Source organism: Bidens hawaiensis, unplaced genomic scaffold (assembly GCF_021521415.1).
Source record: "Bidens hawaiensis isolate Kalapana, Puna unplaced genomic scaffold, B.hawaiensis_p1.1 tig00009048_1, whole genome shotgun sequence".
NCBI lineage: Eukaryota > Viridiplantae > Streptophyta > Magnoliopsida > Asterales > Asteraceae > Bidens > Bidens hawaiensis.
The window spans coordinates 111,029-134,601 of NW_027491662.1; the positions used below are offsets into that span (position 1 = coordinate 111,029).

The following is a 23,573-nucleotide window of genomic DNA, read 5'->3' on the forward strand; positions in this document are numbered from 1 at the left end:
TTTATTAAAAACGATTACCTTTGTGTGAAGGTTTTTACTTTTTGTTGTTTTTATATCTTCCATTTTCTTATTAATTTTATTGGTTAAATTTTTTATTGTTCGTAAATGATATGTTTGTTTTTTAAAATTTTTCACCACTAGCAATATGGAGCCAACCAATATCACCATTTTGAACCAACTTGATGTTCAAAACAGTAAGTGTATCCTAAAGGTGCGTATTTTGAGACTTTGGCGGCTGAAGGACAACTCAAAACTCGGGCAAGATTGGTCCATCGAAATGATTGTACAAGACGAAATGGTATTGTTAATACATTCATTAATTTACTATTTTATTCATACAACTTTTTACTAATCTTAATAATAATTTGCAGGACAACAGAATGTAAGCCTATGTAAGGAAGCCTTGCATTCCTAAACTGATTTAGGTGCTATTTACAATTATTCTCTTAGATATGGTTGATTTAGGTGGACATTAGAATTATTGTCTTACAAATTCCGGTTAAATCCACTGTTAGTTCTTGCTAAACCAAAATATGTGTTTTTAATTTTTAATTTAGTATATATAAATTATAAAATTCTTATGTAACATTAATTTAATTTTATTCATTTCAGCTTCTGGTGGTCCAAGATTGTGAATTAGCAAATTGTCTCAAATGAGTGTGGATGTTATTTAAAATTTCTACTAATTGTAAACATGTTTTGATTGTTAATATGCGTGGATGTTATAGAAAATTTCTATCAATTTTAAACATGTTTGTCATTATTTTTTTAATATGCTTTTTACATAAAACCTTTTCCAGCTTTATTACAGAATTACCTTTTAAAATACAAATTAATGACTTCAATTGATATTTAAATTTCAAATGAAATGAAGATAGTCATTTGACTTTTCTTTAAAATCTTACTTAAAATACAAGTCTTTGTTTCTTAAATTTTGCTTAATATTCATGACATAATTAATCAAGATTAAGTACGTATAAAATTAAAGCATTTTTGATGCCTAAAATATGTTCCAGCATTATTACCGAATTCCAGCATTAATGATTTTAAATACATAGCTTGACCAAAATATAAGTATTATCTTTGTTGCTTAATTTATTCTTAACTAATAAATAATTAATATTCATAACATATATATTTCCAATTAAATACGGAATTTTACTAATTACGTACTAACAAACTTTTAAAGCTTTCCATATTCTTCAATGTCAACAAACTTTTCATTTGTTTATATTTGACCATTTTTAATTACGCATAAATGTTAAAATTAATGTCTAAAAATAAATTCCTAAATTAATAATTTCAATTTTTTATTCGAAATTCAAATTAGAATCATTATTATAACTTACTTTTAATTTTAATGTTACTGAAAATATAGTAAGTGTTGCTTAAATACGGAATTTGAGATAAATCATTTCGAATTTATATTTAAATTTCAAATTTTAAATAGTTACTATAATTGCTTATTTAAGGTTAATAGTCATAACATATTTAAACCCGGATAAATACGGAATTTTACAAATTAAATACAAGCTTTTAAGGCTTTCCATAGTCTTCAATCTCAACAACCTTTCCATTCTTTTATATTTGACCATTTTTATTATGCCTAAATGTAAAAAATAATGTCTAAACTAAACCCCCGATTATAATGCTTCAAAAATCAAAAACCTTTCCATAATTTTTTGAAGTTGACTAATTAACCATTTTTTTTATATTTTGTAATTATTTTGAAACAGGTTGTTTTAATTTTAAAAGAATATCAAATTTGTTCGGTATGAATTCGTGTCATCACAAGTTATTTTTAAGATATACTATTTGTTTTAACTAAAAAGACATATTCATTTTTCATATATAAATCATTTCGTAACCAAATTTGACAAAATATATGAATATTCAAATTAAACCGAAACTGACACACGTTAATATTCAAATTTAATATTCAGATTTAGATAAAAACTGACATCATAATTAATTCTATCACATCCTTACAAAGTTTATCTAAATCATCTATAAATAAAAACCATGTAATAATTTTGTTAAACAACTTCTATTAAAGCGTATGATATGATGACTATCTCTATATAACTCTTATCATAAAATTCATTTTTTCATTCCAATGATGTATATAAAAATTTATGATTTGTTTATAAGCTTGTGAATTGTATTTGTACCTTTATTTCTCTTATTAACAATACACTGAATCTGATTTTGTGGTGATTTTAGTTTTCTTCTTTGCAAGTATAAAAATTACAACACATTTCTTTATATTTCGATAATTGTTTAATAAACAAAATTTTATGACTTCATATATCATGATATAGTATTTATTGATATATCTTTTTGGCCTCATGGTTTAAGTTAGAAAGATGTTTTAAGTTGGCAGTGTACTTTGTATGTTATTTTGTTTTACTAAAAACAACATTGTAATACCTTCTAATAAATGTAAAATTATTTGTTCTTATAAATATTACACTATCAATTTATTATCATCATCATCATCATCATCATCATCATCATCATCATCAATGTCGCTATATATATTTATATACAATTTTCACGCGTATGATACACATGTTACTAGCCATTGAAAGATATTGAAATTGTTTATTATTGTTTGAGTCTTCGTCTCCAATTCTTCCAACGTTATAGAAATACATTTTTTAATATGTGACAACATTTTTTTTTTCTAAAAATCATTTTTATACACATTAAATGTATAATAATATCGGTATGAATGTTTTGTTTTAAAATAAATCAAACACCAAGGTTTGGTTTGCAAATTATAATTTATAATTAATAGTATATAAATATATCAAAAACTTATTATAAAAGTCATAAATAAAACTAATTATATAATATAACTCAATTTACATATTACATGTAATATTTTTTACTTTTCTATAACTTTCATCCGTGTGTAACACGAGATTTCATTATTAAACATGTTATTATATTAATGATATATTTAATTTGGATGATATTGGTTTTTTAAAGTTTCAGGTGGTGAAGCAAAATGAGTTTTTCTTGTTAGAATATTTAAAAAAGTTTATGGTGGTTTAATATGAAAGAACATGTTTAGGTCTTTTGTTAATTTTTTTGGGTGGTTTGGTGCACACTAACTTATTGTAACTTTAAACTTTTAATATCTAGACATTGTAAATGGTTAACGTTTTGGTCTGAAAGTTGAAGAAGTTTTGTGTTGCTTAATTTGTTTTTTAAATTTATTATGTTTGCTGACATGTTTTTCCACCTGTGTGTAACACGGGTCTACACCCAAACTGGCCCGAAATCAAACGATTTTTACAAAAGAAAAATATCAAGTCCAAAGACAGGAAAAATATATTGTGTAGGTTTTTCAAAATGAAGCTTAATTCGTTAATGAAAGACTTGAAGGATAGAGCTTTGTTTGGAAATCTTCAAGCATGTAATTGTGTGGTTTTAGTTCGTTATCATAATTTTTAAAATGTTAATATTCATTACCATTGTCAAAATTATGTTAGTATACCATATATCGTTAACATATATTATATTGGTATTCAATAACTTATATAATCTACTACTACTTGTCATGTGCAGTTGTTTACACAATTGAATTTCAGAAATGCGGATTGCCCCATGCACATATATGCCTGTTTTTGCATTCCGATCACAAAATTTATAATCGGGAGAATATAGAAAAATTTATCTCAGCCAAAATTCCAGATAAGAATGAAGACCTGGAGTTTTATTCGCTTGTAAGCGACCACATGATGCATGGTCCTTGTGGTGTTGCTAACCCTAAATGCTCTTGCATGGTCGATAACTCATGTTCTAAAAAATTCCCAAAAAAATTCAGAATGAGACATCAATTGATTATAATGGGTTTCCTATTTATCGAAGAAGAGATTTGGGTAATGTTGTTGTGAAGTCTGCGGTCAATTTAGACAACAGACATCTTGTTCCATATAACAAGAAATTGTTAAAAAAATATCAGGCCCATATCAATGTTGAATGGTGTAATCAAGAGGGTTCTATAAAGTATTTGTTTAAGTACATTAATAAAAACCCGGATCGTGCTACTATATCACTTGTACAAGAAAAGACTGACAATCAAAATGAAGTGGTAGACGAAGCTAAGGCGTTTTATAATTGCAGATATCAATCTGCATGTGAGGCTGCATGAAGAATATTTTCTTTTGACGTCCGTTATAGAGTTCCTTCTGTTACCCGGCTTCCGTTTTATTTACCCGGACAACAAACAGTTGTGCTCGTAGATGATGATGATGTGGAAGATGTTTTAAACAAGCCGACTGTTGGTTCTTCAAGATTCACTGCTTGGATGGAGTGTAATAAGAAATATGGTCTTGCTCGAACACTAACTTACATTGAGTTTCCAAAAAAATTTGTTTGGAAACAAGATGAACGACATTGGGACCTACATAAACGAGGTTTCTCTATTGGTCGTGTTCATCATGTTCCTCCAGCTTTCAATGAAGCATACTATCTAAGAATTTTGTTAAACAAGGTTAGAGACCCTATGTGCTTTGAAGATATTCGTACTGTTGATGGTGAAGTGTGTGCTACTTATAGAGATGCTTGTTATAAAAGAGAACTTTTAGACGATGACAACGAGTATATAGAAGCTATTGAAGAAGAAAGTCACACTGCAAGTGGTTATTATTTACGAAGTTTATTTGCTACAATGTTAATCACATATAGTTTATCTAGACCGGATGGTGTATGGGAAAAGACTTGGCTGTATTTAATTGATGGCATTATTTATAAACAACAAAATGAGCAAAAAAAATCCAGGTATCAAATAATTAGAATTTCTTATTTTTTTAAATACTTTAAGACATTACCATATATGTTTAGTTAAAAACTCAGTTTTATTTCGTTGTGATTCGTTATAGATTTGGTGCTTTCAGAGGCACAACTAAAGAACATCGCGTTACTTGAAATTCAAAACTTCCTACTTCGAAATAATTACACTCTGCGTTATTTTCCTACAATGCCTTTCCCTGATGAGGATTCTATCGTTGCATCAACAAATCGTTTTATGAACGAGGAGCTATCTTATGATACACAAGTCATGACTGATGAGTTTCAACGACTTATTATTTCATTAACGGCTGAGCAACGAGATGTGTATAATTGATGTATATAAAAATGTACATCTTTTTAGCATCAAATAATCTCTAAAAACTGCAACTTCTATCGTATAATATAGTTAAAATAACTACTTATCATGTTAAAATGTATTTTCAGGTGAATCCAAGCCTCAAATGAAGAAACGAATGAAAAGCCAAAGAAAAACCAAAGAAAACAGCAAAACATGGGGCTGTGCTTTCAGGAAACATGGGAATGTGCTTTTGGAAACACGAGGCCGTGCTTTTGGAAGCACAGGGCCGTGCCTACCTTCCAGAAACGACAAAAATAAATAGCACATGTCACTAAAAAGCACGGGGGGCGTGCCTCAGGAAGCACGGGGCCGTGCCTACCTTCCAGAAACGACAAAAATAAATAGCACATGTCACTAAAAAGCACGGGGGCATGCCTCAGGAAGCACGGGGCCGTGCTTACCTTTCAGAAACGACAAAAAGAATTAGCACATGTCATTAAAAAGCATGGGGCCGTGCCTCAGGAAGCACGGGGCCGTGGTCATCTTCGAGAAACGACAAAACAAATGACACATGTCATAATAAAACATGGGGGCGTGCCCACTAAGCACGGGGTCGTGCTTTACACTCCAGATTGCCTATAAATAGTGGCTTTTGTGCCATTTGAAGAGGGTGCATTGAAAAGAAATCTATTCGGTTCTCTCTTATAAAAACACACACTAACACTCACTTTGAAGATTTAGTGAAGAGTTTGAAGGCTTGGAGGTCATCACCATCAACCATCATCATCATCCATCATCATCATCATTAAGAAGGAAGATTCATCTACATTTGGTTAGATTGTTCCAAGTTTAATCATGTATATGTTATTATCATTCATCTTAATGTTTATCATCATGCTCATATTGAGCTAAACTCCTTTTACCATCTAAAATCTATGAAGAAGCTTTGTTTTACTTGATAATTATATAAAACATGTGGTGTAGTCTAGTAAAGTGCATGGTTATATTACAATTATCTTTTGATGAGAAATGTTTCACCATCTTAAATCACTAATTCAAAGTTGGTGGTTGTCAATTCCATTGGCAATCGTTCATGATCGATTCATGTTATTGAAAGATAGAAATACTTTGATACATTATCGAAACATGGATCCTTATATTGTACTTAGAAATGATGAGATATAAGTTATGATGTATTTTTCTAAACCTTGGTAATCCGAAAATGGCTTTGCTTAGGATATCAAATTAGTTAAAGAAATCATATGTTAATGTCATGTGTAATTATAACCTGCATAAATCAACCAAGGGGAGGTTGTGTGACTAAACTACAACCACCCGAAGTTGTTAGAATTGGTATTTGAGAAATCGAAGTCAATCCTAATCTTTCTACTTTACGAAACTACTTGCCAACTTAAATTGACATCAATGAGATGGCATGACATTAGGAAAGGGTGGACTTTAAAATGCGCATGCTATCTCCTTAGTGCCAAAGATGCTCACTTAAGGTTTAAGGAGCTATCTATCATATATTATTATGGCAAGTTTACCACATGTTCAAATATTATTTATCAATGCTAAAATGAAGTGGATTCTTGATCTTAGATGGTAACCTTCGCATAATTGAACAACTCGTTTAGTATCTCTTTTCTTGGTCACCTATATATTATATATATAAGTATTTATATTTTATAATAAGTTTGAAGAAAATTAACCCCAAAATGATTAAAACCTCCGATTAAAGTAAAATAACGATTCATTATTAGAAAACATTTGTGTCCACGGATCGATAGTTGGTTCTTACCAATACTATTCTACATATACGATAGGTACACTTGCCTATTTTGTGTGTGTTTAGTCTTTGTAGAAATCACTTTTATAAATTTAAAACACGATCTTGTGCAAAAGCTAAATATCAAACCTTTCATATTTTATACAAGCTACGCGCACGCATCATCAATAATGAAATGATGAAAGCAAATGATCCAAAGAAAGGGGTATTTTCTTTGTGTACGGTTATTGAGGGACGGGGGAAACTTTTTATTTGGAAGACATTATCGGTTTCCATAAGATCTAAAGCTAAAATAGTTTTAAACGCTGCCACCACCGATATATCTTTGTTACTTGAGGGAGGTAGAACTGCTCACTCTAGATTTTTAATTCCTATAAATCTAACTGAGGATTCTACCTGTTCAATAACAAGGAATCCAGATATTTGCAACATAATGAGTAAAACGGATCTGATTATTTGGGACAAGGCTCCTATGATACATAAACATGCTTTTGAAACCTTGAATAGGACTTTAAAAGATGTTTTAAAAAGTGGTAACTGTAACACTTATGAACATCCATTTATGGGGAAAGTTATTGTTTTTGGAGGTGATTTTAGACAAATCATACCAGTAGTACAAAACGGATCACGTAGTGATATTGTTAATGCTTCACTTAGTTAATCCCACATTTGGTCTAAATGCAAGGTTCTTAGGTTAACAAAAAACATGAGGTTAATGGTCGGATGTCAAGCATCAGATTTGGAAGAGACCTGTAGATTTTCCGAATGGTTGTTGGAGCTTGGTGAAGGAAAACTTGGCGATGAAAATGACGGTGACGCCATTATAGATATACCAGATGATATTTTGATTAGTGATTCATCCGATTATTATTGGAAAATTTTAATGATATTTCATCTTTTCAAGAAAGGATTAACCTCATGAAAATGATTTATTATTAATATCAAACAATAACTCTTCTATTATTTATTATTAATATCCATTAAATAACTAACCAGCCTTATCTTTTATCCTAACAACCCATTTTATGAAATTATATTAATGAAAATGATTTATATATACCCTTGTTATAGATGTTTTTCATTTATTTTAAATAGCCAAATAGTGTGAGAGTAATTTTTATAAGTTTTAAAAAAGACATCTGTCATAGTCTTATGCCATTTAAAAGTCTCAAGTGGGTTATATGGAGTTAAATTAACAAATTATGGTTCAAATATAATTTAAGAAAATGATGGTAAAGAATAACATTACTCTTGTTGGATTATGTCACTGTGACATGTGACTTTAATAAGAAATGAAATGTTATTGGTAGATAATCAAGAAAGAAGGGAAATCACGTCAGTAAAAACAAAATGTTACATAGTTTATCTCAAAGTCATCGAAATAGAAAGGTTGACCACTAACTTCATAAAATAAACAAGAAGTAGTCTATGTCAAACTAGACATCGTACAAAATTAGCCAATCATACTAACTCACATACTAGGTCATGTACTAAAAGGCCGGCTATGATTAAATACGTTTGAGACCACCTTACACACCAACCAAAGGCATTCACGTGGGCACAATACTAACCCCGAAACTATAGTTTAGTTTGAGCCTTTTATCACCAACGACAAAACAACTACATGTGAGTATGTGACGTTGGCTACTTGCTAGTTGGCAACAAAGAGTGAGTCAATTACCGGCTGAGTACAAACATGGTCATTTACACTACTATAAACCAGTGGCATCTATGGATGTATTCATTGGTGACAACCATAACTAACTAGATTTTGTTGCTGTTCCATTGGTGTAACAGTTGTGGGTGATATTGTTTCTAACAAACGTTGCTTGATTAATTGAACGTTACAAATTTACAGAAAGATTATCAACGTTAAAATTTGACCACGTACTAAGGGATATGCCACTTGTAAGCAGTTTTAAACAAAATTAAGAGTTTATGATTTCTTAATTTGCTACAATATGATTACAACTAAAAATCAAAATCACATACATTTTTCAATATTGTTGTGATAAAATTACAAATAAAAGTAAAAAGCCCGAATTAATCGAACCAAAACCAGATTAACCGAAAAACCGAACCGAAGCATTAACCGACGGTTAATTTTTTTTTTTTTTTGAAAAACCGAGTTTTCGTTTTTGGTTCGGTTTTCCAATTTTAAACAACCGAAAAAACCCGAACCGAACGATTGATGGTGATGGAGAATATTAAGATGATAAAAACTGAGACTAAACTTTGAAGATGAACAAGATGATTAATGAAAATTGAGACTAAACATTTAGTGTTTATTGATTAAGAACTTTGTTAAATTTTTAATTAACCTACTCTAGCAACTTTGTGTTCGTTTATATTCACGTAACACACGCCTATCTTTGTTTTTTGAATTCAATATATATGTGTGATACTATAATACGCTCTTACAAGCTTAAAATGGATTGATCATCTTCATTTTTATATTTTCTTTCAAATGTCTACACACAATTGAAAAAAAAAACTAATTAACCGAAGCGAAAATAACCAAAAAACCAAAACCAGAAAAACCAAAAACCTAATATATATCAAAAAAACCGATTGACTAATAACCGAGCCGAACCGAACCGACTATTAAAAACTAGCTCAACAAGCAATAATCCCAACTTTGGACATGTTTGGGATTCTAAGAAGGTAAAAATAAGGAAACCAAACACCCCGTTTACGGCAATGGAGGAGGCGAAGGTGTATTACAGAAAGAGAAAGCGGGAGAAGACGAAGCAAATTGATCACATACCCAATTGTGTTCAGCTTCCAAGAACTACTAATTCTTCCAAACCACGTACTCAATTCAATCTTCCAATTCGACCCTTCAAAGGTATTGTTCAAAATTCAAATAATTTTCGTTTAATTGGAACCCATATGTTGCAATTTGTGAGTTTTGATTTCACATACGAACCACATTTTGTTGATTTATGTATTATTTACAAATTAGGGTTAGGGTTTACATGTGAAATTGAACTGGGTATCTCTTCATTGTTTGGATAATGGTTGTCAGGGCCGCCTAGTTAGGGATTAGCTCGGTACCTGATAGGGTTTGATAAATGTGAAGATTGGATAATAGAGAAGATAATAGGGATAAAAAGGATGACCGATTGTATTAATGAAAATGTAAAGAAAAGTTACAATAGATTCCCGGGCCGAGCCCTCTCTCCCCGCATACGCAGGAGCCATGGCAATGCCATATTCAACATAAACATACCCTCCCTCCTTATTAGCTATCAATACCTATTTATAGAAATATAAGTTGCACTTAACCCCTCCTAAAATAGACAAATGACATTTAGACTAATACTAGATCATGATTCCTATCAGTACCGGTACCGTTGGCAAAAGTTCGGTAAATACCAGAACCGATGCTTGTTTCGGTACCGGTAGTATTTGCTCATGAGCTCATCCCTAAATGAAATTATTAAATTTTTATTTTTGAATTTGCCGATCGATTGTCATGTTTCGTATATGAACAATACAAAAATGGAGTTTGATTTATGTATAATACAAATCAAATGAATCTATATACCTACGAACTTCATATATTATAAATTTACTGAGCAACGAGTTCTGCATATAATAAAGGTTAGAGCTTTTATATAAAAGTTGAATGGGATTTATATATGATACAAGCTCAAGGTATATATATCCCTGAAAAAAAGATTTGAAACTAAAAATTTAGAACTAAAAGATACCGTACGAAACAATCAAGTGAAAAGGAGGAATATTGATCTTGAGGGTATCGAACTAGCGTGGATAACGTGTAGTAAAAAAGGGATATGGGCTTTAACCACCAGGCCAACATAGAAAATTGGTTTATTTATCAGTTATATCTAATTAATATGCGATCCTGTATATATATATAAATATCTAAACGCTTTAACGGAGGCCTTAATTTTTTGGAGGCCTAAAGCCCTAGCTTTACCTAGTTCTACTGTTGGGCCGGCTCTGATGGTTGTTTTCTAAAACCCTATTTATTAATATTAAGTCTTTTATGTCACAGATATGGAACTGAGCACACACAGCAGCAAAGATATTCAATCAGGTGTTACCGTCGACCCGCTTTCTAAAAATAGAAATCAATTGCATCTGATAGAAAGGAGTGAAGTATGCACAGCTCCTGGAAGTGTTGTCTGGGCTAATATAGATGGGAAGTTTTGGTGGCCTGCACAAGTAAGGAATGATATATGCTTAAGTTCATTTTCACACGATATCGAGTTAAATGTCAATCAAAATTACTTGATTTGTTGATTGTATTTTATAAACTCACATATGAAGCAAAACCACATTTCATTTCAATCGTCTGATTGACATTTATAGTAATTAATAACTATAAATTTACAGATTTTGGGAGAGAGATCAAATCAAGCTCGGTCTGTTTCAGTGCGGTACTTTGGTAAGCATGGCAGGTAATGAACACTTCTATTATTTATTTTAGGGTGTGCATGAAACTGTACAATCCGAACTGAACATTCGTTTTGGTTCCAGTTTTGTATATAGTTGAAACCGAAAAACCGAACCGAACCGGATTTATAGGTTTTCATTTTTAGTTTTGAACTGTAAGTAATTTATAAGAATTCAATAAGTAGTGTTACCAAATATTTTAACCCAAATGTATGATAATCAATTAATAATTGTATTAACAAACGGTTTTTAAAAACCTAAAACCCGGAACCAAACGGTTTTCAAAAACTAAAAAAACCATCCTTTTGTTTTATGGTTCGGTTCAAGCTCAAAACCGACTCATGCACACCCCTACTTTTTTTGGGTGTGTAAAGATTCCTAAAGATATATGACTTCAAGTTTTCTTGTCTCGATTTCAGTGTCTGGGTTGATCCAGATGTCGATCTTTCACCGTTTGAGGAAGTGAGTTTAATTTCCATACACAATTTTGCCCTTTTTAATTATTTCACTTTTGATTTACAAATAAAAATCTTTTTATTTAGTTAATCAAGCAGATTTAGTCATTTAACTATGAATGCTGCACTGATGGTTATCTTCTTGTATGTGTAGTGTTTTGATGAGAGGAGGCGTAACGAGGCTAAAGAGTTTCAAAATGCTTTGAAACAAGTAATGCTCTTGTACACTGCGTTTTAATTTGATTTCATTGTTATCTGACTTTTTATAAATTGTTGTAACTTGTAAGTGCAGGCATTGCACGAATACCATAAGCAACATCCTATCTTATGTAAGGACTCATTTGGTTTCCCAGAAGGTGCTGATGGTGTAAATCACGATGACCAAGTACAGGGTATGTACCCACCTCTTTTAAAGTATTTCAAGTTATAACTAAGAAATGGATTTGAAAAGTAAAATGTATGTCTCGTGCGTACGAGAAAAATGAGTCAACGTGACATTAGGTTTTAAAAAAATTATGTATGTATTGTATAACATATAACATGTGATTTTCTAGTCAAACATATTATGTTTTTTTTGGTCTCCATTGGCTATATAATGCTTTTCTTTTATGTTTTAGAAATTAGAATGACTTCAAGTTCAAGCACCCCTTCTTCTACATCCATATCATCTGATCCGGGTAGAAAGTATGGGACCCAAGATCCAACTAATAGGAATAATATTACTTGTAATTTTTGTGGGAAAGTAGTCAAAGGAGGAGTTTATCGATTGAAACAACATTTTGTTGGAGGTTTTAGGAATGTAGTTGATTGCTTGAGGTGCCCTGAGCATGTACGTGACGAGATAAAAACATACATGCATAAAAAAGAAATGGCAAAAGTGGAAAATGTTATTAACTCAAGGATTCGAGTCGATGAGTATGATCACGTTGATGATGAGGATTATAGTGAAATAAGCGGTAGTAAGTTGTCTCAACGCAAAAAACCAAGGGTAAAAGGTTTTATGAACTTGATCATCACTCCATATAAGAAGGATGATAAATGTGGGATGCAACAAACTGTCAGTGAAGTTTGTAATAACGAGTTGAGGGATACTGCTTGTAGAGAGATAGCGAAGTGGTTTTGTGATGCAAATATTCCTTCTAATGCGGCTACTTACGATAGTTTCAACACAATGATTGAAGCGGTTGGACAATGTGGTCCCGGGATGAAACCACCGAGCATGTACGAGTTGAAAGTTCCTTTACTTATTAAGGAAGTAAAAGAAGTTGATAACCTAGTTAACGGGCACAAGAAAGAATGGGCACGCAAAGGTTGTTCAATTCTGTGCGAGGGATGGCATGATTCGTTGGTGGGAAAGGATATTATTAACTTTATGGTCAACTCCCCCAAGGGCTCCGTGTTTGTGAAATCCATTGATGTTTCCAATGTCTCTAAAGATTCAAGTGTCTTGTCCAAGATTCTTGATGCAATGGTGGAGGAGGTCGGAGAGGATAATGTGATTCAAGTTGTTACAGATAATGCATCGGCTTATGCTGAAGCTGGTAAGAGTTGCAATCTTAATATCTTATTACTCACACACACATAGATGTGTTCTTTTTAGAACCATTTTTGTGTTGAGAAGTGCTAGAACCGTATAAAACACTTGGACGTAGTGCATTGATGATTTAATGAGATAATGGGAAGGTGTTTATGTAACCGCCTTTTGTATCACACTTAAAGCAACAAGTACAAGTGCATTATGCAGTTCTCGCAGTTCTCAACGTATTCTTGGTTCTGAAATGAGCGCCCCCCTCTCTCTGTACATGTGTGTGCATATTCCTTACGTGTGATCTAATTCCATCTTATTATAAATTTTTTTAGGGAAGATGCTAGAAGCCACTAGGAAACATCTGTACTGGACTCCATGTGCGACGCGTTGCATAGATCTTATGTTGGAGGATATAGGAAAACAAATACCCAGAGTGAAAAGCTGTTTAAAAAGCGCGATGTTCGCAAATGGTTACATATACAGCTTTGTGGGTCTAGTGAACTTGATGAGAAAATTCACAGGTAAAAGGAACTTGTATAGGCCTGCAATTACAAGATTTGCAACTTCCTTCATCACTCTTCTCCAATTTCACAAGCAAAAAAACAATTTGAGAAAGATGATCATTTCTCAAGAATGGGTAGATAGCAAGTGGTCGAAGGACCCAAAGGGCAAAAAAGTCAAATCCATCTTTTTACAAGAATCATTTTGGAGGAATATAGTATATACTCTTAAGTTAACTGGTCCTCTTGTTAGTCTTCTTAGACTGGTTCACGGTGAAAAAAGGCTGGCTATGGGTTACTTGTACAATGCCATAGATAGGGTGAAAGAGACTATTGAAAAGAGTTTTAATAATAAAAGGGAATTATATGAGAAAATTTTGGATATTATAGATGATAGATGGGAATGTTAACTTCACCAACCGTTGCATGCTGCTGGACATTACTTAAACCCGTCTATCTTTTATGATGATGTAAAACTTATTTTAGAGGATGAAGAAATTATGGGTGGTTTATATTCTTGCATTGAAAGGCTGTCTCCAAGTGTAGAAGATGAAGACATAGTTCTTGGAGAACTAAGTAAATATCAAAATGCCGAAGGGCTTTTTGGTAAAAATGCAGCTATCAGGCAAAGGAAGCAAAAGGCTCCGGGTAATTACAAACAAATATTTTTTTTTCTAATATACTACATATTAGGGTTGCTCAAAAAGCTCGTTGGCTCACTCGAAATAGCTCGTTTGTAAACGAGCCAAGCCCCAACTAGACGTTGGCTCGTTTATATTAATTCCCAATTTCTAATATATATAATAATAAATTAATAATAGTAATAAAGTACAAAAAAATAAAAAAAAAGCAAGAATAACGCATATAATATTTTGAAACTACCTCTTGATCTTTAAAAAAAATTAAAAAGAAACAAAAATAATATATGTTTATGTTACAAAATCATATGTCTTTAATATGTCTGTGTAATTTTTTTTAAAAAAAGAAGCTAACGGGCTTGAAGAGCCATGAGCTGACTTGAGTTTTTACGAGTAGATCTCGAGCTCGAGCCCAAGCTCAATCTGGCTCGGCTACAGCCCTGCTACATGTTATGCATAATATGCTCATTCTGGTATTTAAATTTTGTTATCTTTTAGTGGAGTGGTGGGCATCATTTGGATATTCGGCTCCTAAACTGCAACAGTTTGCTATACGAGTTCTGAGCCTCACTTGTAGTGCTACAAGTTGTGAAAAGAACAATGACGTTTTCCAAAACCTTCACACAAAGAAGAGAAATCGATTGGCACACGAGAGCCTGACTGATATGGTGTATGTGAAATGCAATCGCGCTTTGGAACGCCGACATGGAAGTGTGGGGACCACTGATCCAATCCTTTTGCATGACATTGACGAAAGTAGTGAATGGTTGATAGGGAGAATGGAAGATGATGTTGAAGATGATGATTTGGTTGTTATTGGTGATGATTTGACATTTAGTAACGTAGGTAGAGGATCTAAAGTTACAGTGAGCGATGACGTGTCCGGGGCATCAACAAATGATAGCGGAAAATGTCGTCTTGAAGATGAGATCGAAGAAGATATTGGAGTGTCTGATGATGATGGAGATGAAACCGAGCTCGATTTTGATGATGAGGATTTGTTAGATAACTAGAATGTTAGATTAGAGACTATTATGATCTCTTTCATGGATAATTTATCAGTACTTAAACGAGCTCTTTTCATGGATAACTTGTTAATACAGTTTTAAGGACTTTTTAGATTTTTCTAGAACTAATAAGCTCTAGGAGATGTGCGGGCTCAACCCGGCTGACGCTTCCTAAACAAGCGTGGATCACCGAGCCGGTTTCTTGAGAATCAAGCCACTCGAGACACTCGTGTTTGTTAATCGAGGTTACCTCGCTAGACCTGAAAGAATTCAAAACAATATTAGTGAATGATATTCTGTGACTTGTATAACTAAAATCATCTCGCTTTATAAAAGAAAGAATTACACGGATGGTCTCTGTGGTATGTTCAAATTTTAGTTACGGTAGAGGCGAGTGGTGTATTGTCCCATATTTGAGGACCAAAACCAAAATTTGCACATACCACTGGGCCCAACTAATGATAATCATAAAAACGTCAATATTATCCTAACATTCAAACTAGAGATAAAATAACGACAAACAACAAACTTAAAGATAAATGATAAATCAAATAATGATAACTATAACAGATAACAAATTCATCTAAGAGTACCTTTTCCGTTTCATCGTTTTGCCATCTAAGTTTACCCCCTTTCGCTTTCTTATATTCATCAACATACTCCAACTCTTCAAAACTATTTAAAACCACTCCATACGCAATCCAAAGCTTTTCATTAAAATCCTTCATATTCGTATGCAGACATTCTAATTTCAATGTCAAAACATTTCGTGAATCAAACACGCCCATTTTTTTAGTTAATCCATTTGAAAACACGAACTTTGAGGCTCATCGGATAATGCATAGGATGTTTCCCTTTGGTAAAAAAATGGATTGATGTCGTTAGAGAAAAATAAAAATTTCTACGTATTAGTTTTGTATTATGAAAAAAAATAAAAAAAAAAGAAATATTAAATTTTAATAATCCCTATCGAATGATATTGGCCGATAATAATCCCCATTCATTTTATCACCACTGGCGGTTCCAAATTAAAAAAAGTTGGCCCCCAATGGTCCCTCGTTAAAAAGGACTTAACGACGTTATACTTTTTTCCGAATTTCAAACTAACTTTTTAGGGCTATTAATCGGAAGGAAGATACGAGTCGAATGATATTAAACTTAGCTCAAAACAATGATCTAAACAACTTGATTTTGGTTAATTGTAAGTTCAAACACCCGAATTGAAGCATTGTTTCGTCATTTTGAAGCATTGTTTCGAACTAAGTTTTACACCAATCGACTCGTATCCTCCTAACGATCAAAAACCCTAAAACATTGGTTTGAAATTCAGAAAAAATTATAACAACGTTAAGTCATATTTAACGGGGACCATTGAGGTCCAACTTTTTTGAATTTGGGACCGTCACTGACGATAAAATGAATAAAGATTATTATCGGCCAATACCGGATTATTAAAATCCAATATTTAAAAAAAAAACAGTATATTATACTTAAATCGTTGTGTAAACTGAAAATGATGATATAAATATCTATTTGAGGGTTTATCGAAAGTGGAGTGCGAAATAGCGACAAGGATGAGAGGGTTTAAGATCTCCTTCAACATTTCTAATTACATTCGTCACCACCAATCTCTTCATCCAACCACTCGTCATGTTGTAGAGTCACCATTCATGATGATGTTAACCTTCTTCTCCTCATCATCATCATACAACAACAACAACAGCAGGTCTAACGACGGTTATTCCGGCGGCCGACCACCACCACGGCGGCGCTCCGGCGACTCTCCATCCTCCTCTAGACTCTCCGGTTTCATCGACGATAACGATAGCTGCGGCGGCCGTGACTTTAGAGGTAGACAACACCCAAACCCTAATTATTCTAACCAACGAATTAGACCTAGAAGTAATAATCTTAGTAATAGTAATGCCTCTTATGTTCCATTTGATTATGATGACGATGAACAAAATCCCCAAATTAGTCATGTAAACCCTAATTCACGAGTTAAGGATAATAAGCTTCAGGATGTTGATGGATTTCTAGATAGATTTAAGCTTGGATTTGATCAGGATAATAATAATAATAATAATAATCACAATAAACCTAATTCTGAGAAATTGAATAGCGGTGGAGACGGAGAACTAGCATCGTCACCGGCGCCGCCGGAAGATGCGGATGAAATATTTAGAAAGATGAAGGAAACCGGTTTGATTCCGAACGCGGTAGCGATGCTGCATGGTTTGTGTAGTGACGGGTTGGTTCAGGATGCGTTGAAGCTGTTTGGTGTAATGCGTGAGAGAGGGTCGATTCCTGAAGTGGTGATATACACTGCGGTGGTGGAAGGGTTTTGTAAGGCACATAAGCCTGATGAGGCGATAAGGATATTTAGGAAGATGCAGAGTAATGGGATTGTACCGAATGCGTTTAGTTATGGTGTTCTTGTTCAGGGTTTGATTAATGGGAAACAGTTGGATGATGTGCTCGAGTTTTGTTTGGAGATGGTGGAAGCTGGACATTCGCCTAATTTGGCGACGTTTACGGGGTTGGTTAATGTGTTTTGTAAGGAACGGGGTTTGGAAGCTGCTCAAATTGTGATTGGTAAGTTGAAAGATAAAGGGTTTGGATTTGATGATAAAGGTGTTAGAGATTTTATGGAGAAGAAAGGCCCATTCTCACCTGTTGTTTGGGAAGCTATCTTTGGGAAGACGGGTTCAAAAATGTTTTGATCATTTTACATGTGTGAGTTCCTATTTATATAACCTTATTACCTATTATCAGTTATCACAATCTTCTCCATAACTTATGTTTTGGTTAGTAGTTTTTGTTCTTAAAATTGTTGCTATTTACCGGTAGGTTAAGGTAGTTAGTAAAAAGGGACAACTCCGATGCATGAATCACCATAATTTTGTTTGAATCGAAAAGAATTTCGATAGTTGTTTTAGTTTCTATATCTATCAACATTCTGTTAGTTGAATTCATATCTTCTTGATGAAATAAAAACTAATACAACAACAACCATACCAAGTAAAATCCTACTCGCAGCCATCGGCCGAGCTATAGGTAGGGTATGGGAGGGTGGGATGTAGGCATACCATGCCTCTATTTTAAAGAATAGAGATTAAAGAGGCTGCTTCTAGGAAGACTTGCGGCTCCAAAAACCAAAATGGATGTGAAAAAATATTAGAAGCATAGTTTGCCAATAGCATAAGCCTGACATAGGGACATATAAAATATCATAGAGAAACAACCACAAGAAGGGACAAACATGCAAAAAACCATCAAAAGTAAGGAAAAATAAATAAATAAAAAATAAGCACTTAACATAAAGCAAAGTCAGAGCTGCGTCCTCCCCTAAAAGTCCTTAGCCTTAATCTTACGTCTCCATGTATTAAAAACTTATAACTTTATAAGTAATAATAATACAATAAACATAATATATTCCCTAAGTTATTTCATCATCTTCACATATAGGCACAAAAGAATTGCGTCTTACAATGATGAATCAGCTATACACGTCCATGAGCTTTTAATTCACATATACGTTTATGTATACATTCTGTTATTCAAAAAGGTGGCACGCCAGAATATAAGTATGTGATCAAATCTTAAAATAAGATTATTTAATTTTGTATAAGTAGGAGTATGTATTATTAATCTTTTTAGAACGAATCTCTTTGTACTTAACTACTTATCATGTGTTTTCATGTAATTGAACTCGTTTTCTTGCATTGTTCGTTTTTAACTGCATTACAAGATCTCCTTTTTCGGCCTCTACTTCAGCATACTTGAGGCTCATTTCAAGGTAACGGTCCCGGAGGTCTTTTAGCTCTGTCTCTAAGGACGATTTTGTTTTTTCAAACCGTTCTTTTGTGACCACTTCATCTTCACCCTTTGAGTTCCCTGATGAAAGACTGTTACGCCCCTTAGACTTTAGCCTGAACAAATATACAGACCAGTTAGAACTTACGTTGACTTTTGACTCCTAGAAGTTAAAGGTTGACTTACTTTTGAAGTTGAACTTTGTACTTGTTATTCGCTTCGAGTGCCTCATGAAGCTCTGTTTCAAGCATCTTAATCTTTGGAGAATAATCAGTATCTTCTTGAGAACGAGTCTCATGAACACCCTGACACCGAAAGAATAAAAGATAAAAAAAACATTCTTTTTCAGTCAAAACAATTACTATGAACACAAACCGTTTTAGATTTTGCTGATAGCAGTTGTAGATCTTCAATTTTCTTCAAGAATTCTTTCTTTTCGCCTTCAAGTTGTTGAATTTTCAGCCGATACTGCAAATTTACACTTTTGACCCTGCTAATTTCGTTTTTCATATCAGCATCCTGCAAACGTGATGCGTTTTTACAATCCTCTAACTCGGACATCTTGTTGAAAAATGACCTTTTCTCTGCTTTAAGTTCTTCAAAACTGTTAGAAACTGAATTAAGAGAAGCTTCTAGATTACTCTTTTCGCTTATTAATTTTTCAAGCTTTTTCTTATAATCTTGAATTTCGTTTTTTAAATTTGCTGCTTCTTGAACGAGTTGTTGTTGTTCGTGGTCTGAAACCGTAAGCTTAAGTTCAAGATTATTCTCTCTCGTTTTGTAACTAGTCAACAGCTTTGACTTTTTCTCGTGATCTGCCATCAGTTTTTTATGACTTTGTTTGATGGAAGCAAGCTCTGTTGTTAGATCTTGAATCTTGTGTTCAGATTCTTTGCGAACAGTCTGAATCTCGTTTTCAATCGTTTCTTTTACAGAAGATTCCAAATTGACTTTTTCAGAATTCAACTTTGACTTTTGTTCATCAAGCCGGGAAATTTCCTTTTTCAGGTCTTCTACTTCCTTCCGGAACATTTCAGTCTCTGATGTTAGTTCGGACACCATACGTGAGTATTGATCGTACAATTCTGCATTTCCGTTTGTTATATCTTTATATGACTTCTGGAGTTTATTGCATTCGTCAATTAGATTCTCAGCAGATTCTTGCAATTTTTGCTTTTCAGATTTCACATATTCGCACTCCATTCTGGTCACTTCATGCTCGTCTTTCACCCTTGTTAGTTGACTTTCTAAGTCAGACACGCGTTCCAATAGTTTGATGTTTTCTTCTTCTGTTTCAAACAAACTAAGCTCCATTTCACACTTGAGCTTCTCGAGGTCGGTTGCTCTCTGTTCAAGTAACTTGTTAGCAGAAACTTGTGAGTCAAAATTGCTGTTAAGTATCATTAGATCATTTCTTAAGTTTTCTAAACATATGGAGGTTATATTGCTTTCATTTTCAAGATCAGTGATTCGAGCTTCTTGTTCAACTGTTAGACTCTCGAGCTCCCTGATTTTTAAACTGGAATCTTCTATAAGCTCATGATTTTCTTCAACGCTGTCTTCTTCGGCTTCTGTAAGGTTTTTTGAATAGCCGACACTCGTCACAGATGATTCAGAACTCGTTTCCTGCATTGAGGTCAAATCAAATTAAGTTTCTTCTTTCAGAAATTCAGTATAAGTGTAAAATTCTTGTGTAATCATCCAATGTTTCTTGAAAACTGAAATAAGGTGTGTTGATTTTTAAGTTAAAGTTTATGGTTTTCGGCCAAAAAGGTCGAAGTGAAGAGAATCCAGATTATATGAACGACGAAGCATACCATGATTTTAATTTGTTCAAGAAGTGAAGTGGATTTAGGTTTCAGATTAAGTAAGGCAGCTGACGCATTTGATCTGCTACCTGCATGATCATAATCTTCATCCACAAACATGTGCTTGAGTTTTGTTTTTGGTGTCAGGCACTGGATTTTGACCTGATAATGACGGTATAAATCATCATGTTTTTGGTTGTATCTTTGCTTATCTACAAAGCTTTGCAGTTATTTTGTTTAGGGTGAGAGGGAAATATTAGCTTACAGCGAAATGGTTCACATATGTTATAAAAATCGTTCAAAGTGTATTTAGATATAAAACATCGTAATCTATTCAAATTTTTTAAATATATATGCTAAGACTATCAATTACTCTAATCCAACACCTTAATACTGCTAAACTATCCACCGTACATCTTTAGCATCTAATAGTCTTAGTATTAAAGTGATATATTATTGTTCTAATCATAGCTCATACTTTAAAATTTTATCGAAATACATTTTGATAAAGAGAAGAGTGAAAATTACTCAACTCAACCATTCGGTTGCATCAATGATCAATCACAGTAATAACTTCCTATTCTAAATGCAAATTTTCTTCTGCAACATACAAATCACCTGCAAAACCGTGTCATAGTTGCATTTCTTCAATGGCAATGAAACTGTGGAAGATGATCTTGAACTAGTATGACAACGCGCCATATTAACCGATGCCTCCCCAAGAATGTCAGATGTAGTAGACCCCTACAACAAAATTAAGTTTTTTATTTCAGTTTTTGCAAAACACACAATAATAATGAAATTTAAGACTGAGATCAAGTGATAGATCTTGAAACATTTTGCATCAAGATCATGCATACCATAGAAACAACAAATTTGTATAGATGTTCTTTAAGTTCTTTTGAAGAATCGTGATGTTGCATCCAGATAGATACTGATAGAGTTTCCGTCCACTGACAATTCCCATTTCGCACCAGCGCTTTATTTGATCTTGCAATTGTTTTTCCTGTTTGTATGGAGATTATCGACACTAAAAGTTTGTCCCATAACTTGGGTACCTGTGACAGTAAAATCTAAATGTAATATGATATAATATGATATGATATGATATGATAAACGATCAAGTTCTTTGAATTGTACAATTTTTTAGATGGTTCCATCTAAAAGTTTCGTCGACTCAATTTACATAGATGATTGATTACCTGAAGAGCCTGAAGATTTGAAAACTTGAAATCAATCTTCTCCCCTGAACCAGAAAACTTTCCATTTCTTTGTGCTCTAAACATCTTGACTGAGCAAATAGTTCACCAATTAATGGTGTTCTATAAAACTGTGAATTCTAGTATTATCATCAGCAACAAAACCATTTTCGTCTTAGAGAAACATAACACTTTTCATGTTAGTTTATATATGATTATATGGTGATCTAATTAGAAAAAAACAAAGCCAACCCCTATAGTTCGATAATTGACAGTTTTTTCCCTTAACTTTCGTTTATTGGATTTGTAGTTTATAAATAATATGTTGCCTTAGGGATCACAACTTAGATATACCTAGAAAGTTTCCCGGTTATTGAATGGGTTTGGTTAATCAAGTTATCAAAAATTTAGCCTTTGATATTGTTACGACTTACAACTTTTAAGATTAAGTTTTTAGGTCTACGAATATTAAATAGTCGATTAACAATCCCCACACGATAATTTACTAACATACATTAATAATTAACCGAAACAAATAGTCCAATGCCAATTTTGCATCTAGATTTTAGTATAGACATTTATTGTTTGGTACTAATCTACGAGTGAATAAGGATTTTCAACTTTGATAACGTAGTAATTTAATTTGAACTTTTCTTCAAATCACATCTATTATCCTTTTATATTTTCCCCTTTAACATATAAATTGAACTCGTTTAAAATGTTAACTACAAAACGGTTTATTACTAACTAAAGAATAAGATACCAGCCGGTTTTTGGATTCAGGTTAGGTTTAAGAAAGTCTTGAACTAATCATTTCGCTACCAATGAACCGATTACCTTATTAACCATCCATGAGCATCCCTACCAGAAATTATTCACCATGAGGTTGCATAAAGAAAGTTTATGTAGTATCAAAACTCAAGGTTGTCTATATATTTATCAAAAAAGTGAAGGGGGGACATTGCAATATATGATTTTTCATGATATCTTGTTCATGAGGTCTTGTTCAATTTGCATTGCATTGCATTGCATTGCATTGTTGGAATTAAATTAAAAAGTTTAAAAAAAATTACTAGAAAAAACAGTCTTATGGCATTTGGGGCCGCCTAGAAATATTATTTTATTGGATCGCGAAGTTGAAAAGTAACCTTAAATGATTTTTGTGACCCTTAGCCTAATAATTTACTTTACATGTGGTGGATACCTAATGCACCTAGAGGCTAAAAAAGGTAAGAAGCATGATGAAGATGATGCTTGGAAGGTAAAATATGAATGGAATCATGATTTCATGAGTGCTTATGGTTAGA

General features: G+C 33.0%; 2 protein-coding genes and 1 pseudogene across 2 annotated transcripts; 2 read left to right on the forward strand and 1 right to left on the reverse strand.

Annotated features, from left to right (window-relative positions):
* Positions 1 to 9,587: 9,587 nt before the first annotated feature.
* LOC143530893 (uncharacterized) lies at positions 9,588 to 16,019 on the forward strand (annotated as a pseudogene).
* A 986-nt stretch (positions 16,020 to 17,005) lies between these two features.
* LOC143530896 (uncharacterized) lies at positions 17,006 to 18,507 on the forward strand. The gene has a single exon (XM_077026311.1). It carries the CDS (start codon positions 17,018 to 17,020, stop codon positions 18,164 to 18,166), a length of 1,149 nt encoding a protein of 382 aa, XP_076882426.1. The 5' UTR covers positions 17,006 to 17,017; the 3' UTR covers positions 18,167 to 18,507.
* A 624-nt stretch (positions 18,508 to 19,131) lies between these two features.
* On the reverse strand, positions 19,132 to 22,627 carry LOC143530898 (uncharacterized). Its single transcript, XM_077026313.1, has 7 exons — positions 22,270 to 22,627; positions 21,928 to 22,125; positions 21,686 to 21,811; positions 21,077 to 21,229; positions 19,635 to 20,885; positions 19,446 to 19,564; positions 19,132 to 19,375 (listed from the first exon to the last, which is right to left on the reverse strand). Exons 1-7 carry the CDS (start codon positions 22,351 to 22,353, stop codon positions 19,132 to 19,134), a joined length of 2,175 nt encoding a protein of 724 aa, XP_076882428.1. The 5' UTR covers positions 22,354 to 22,627.
* Positions 22,628 to 23,573: the final 946 nt, after the last annotated feature.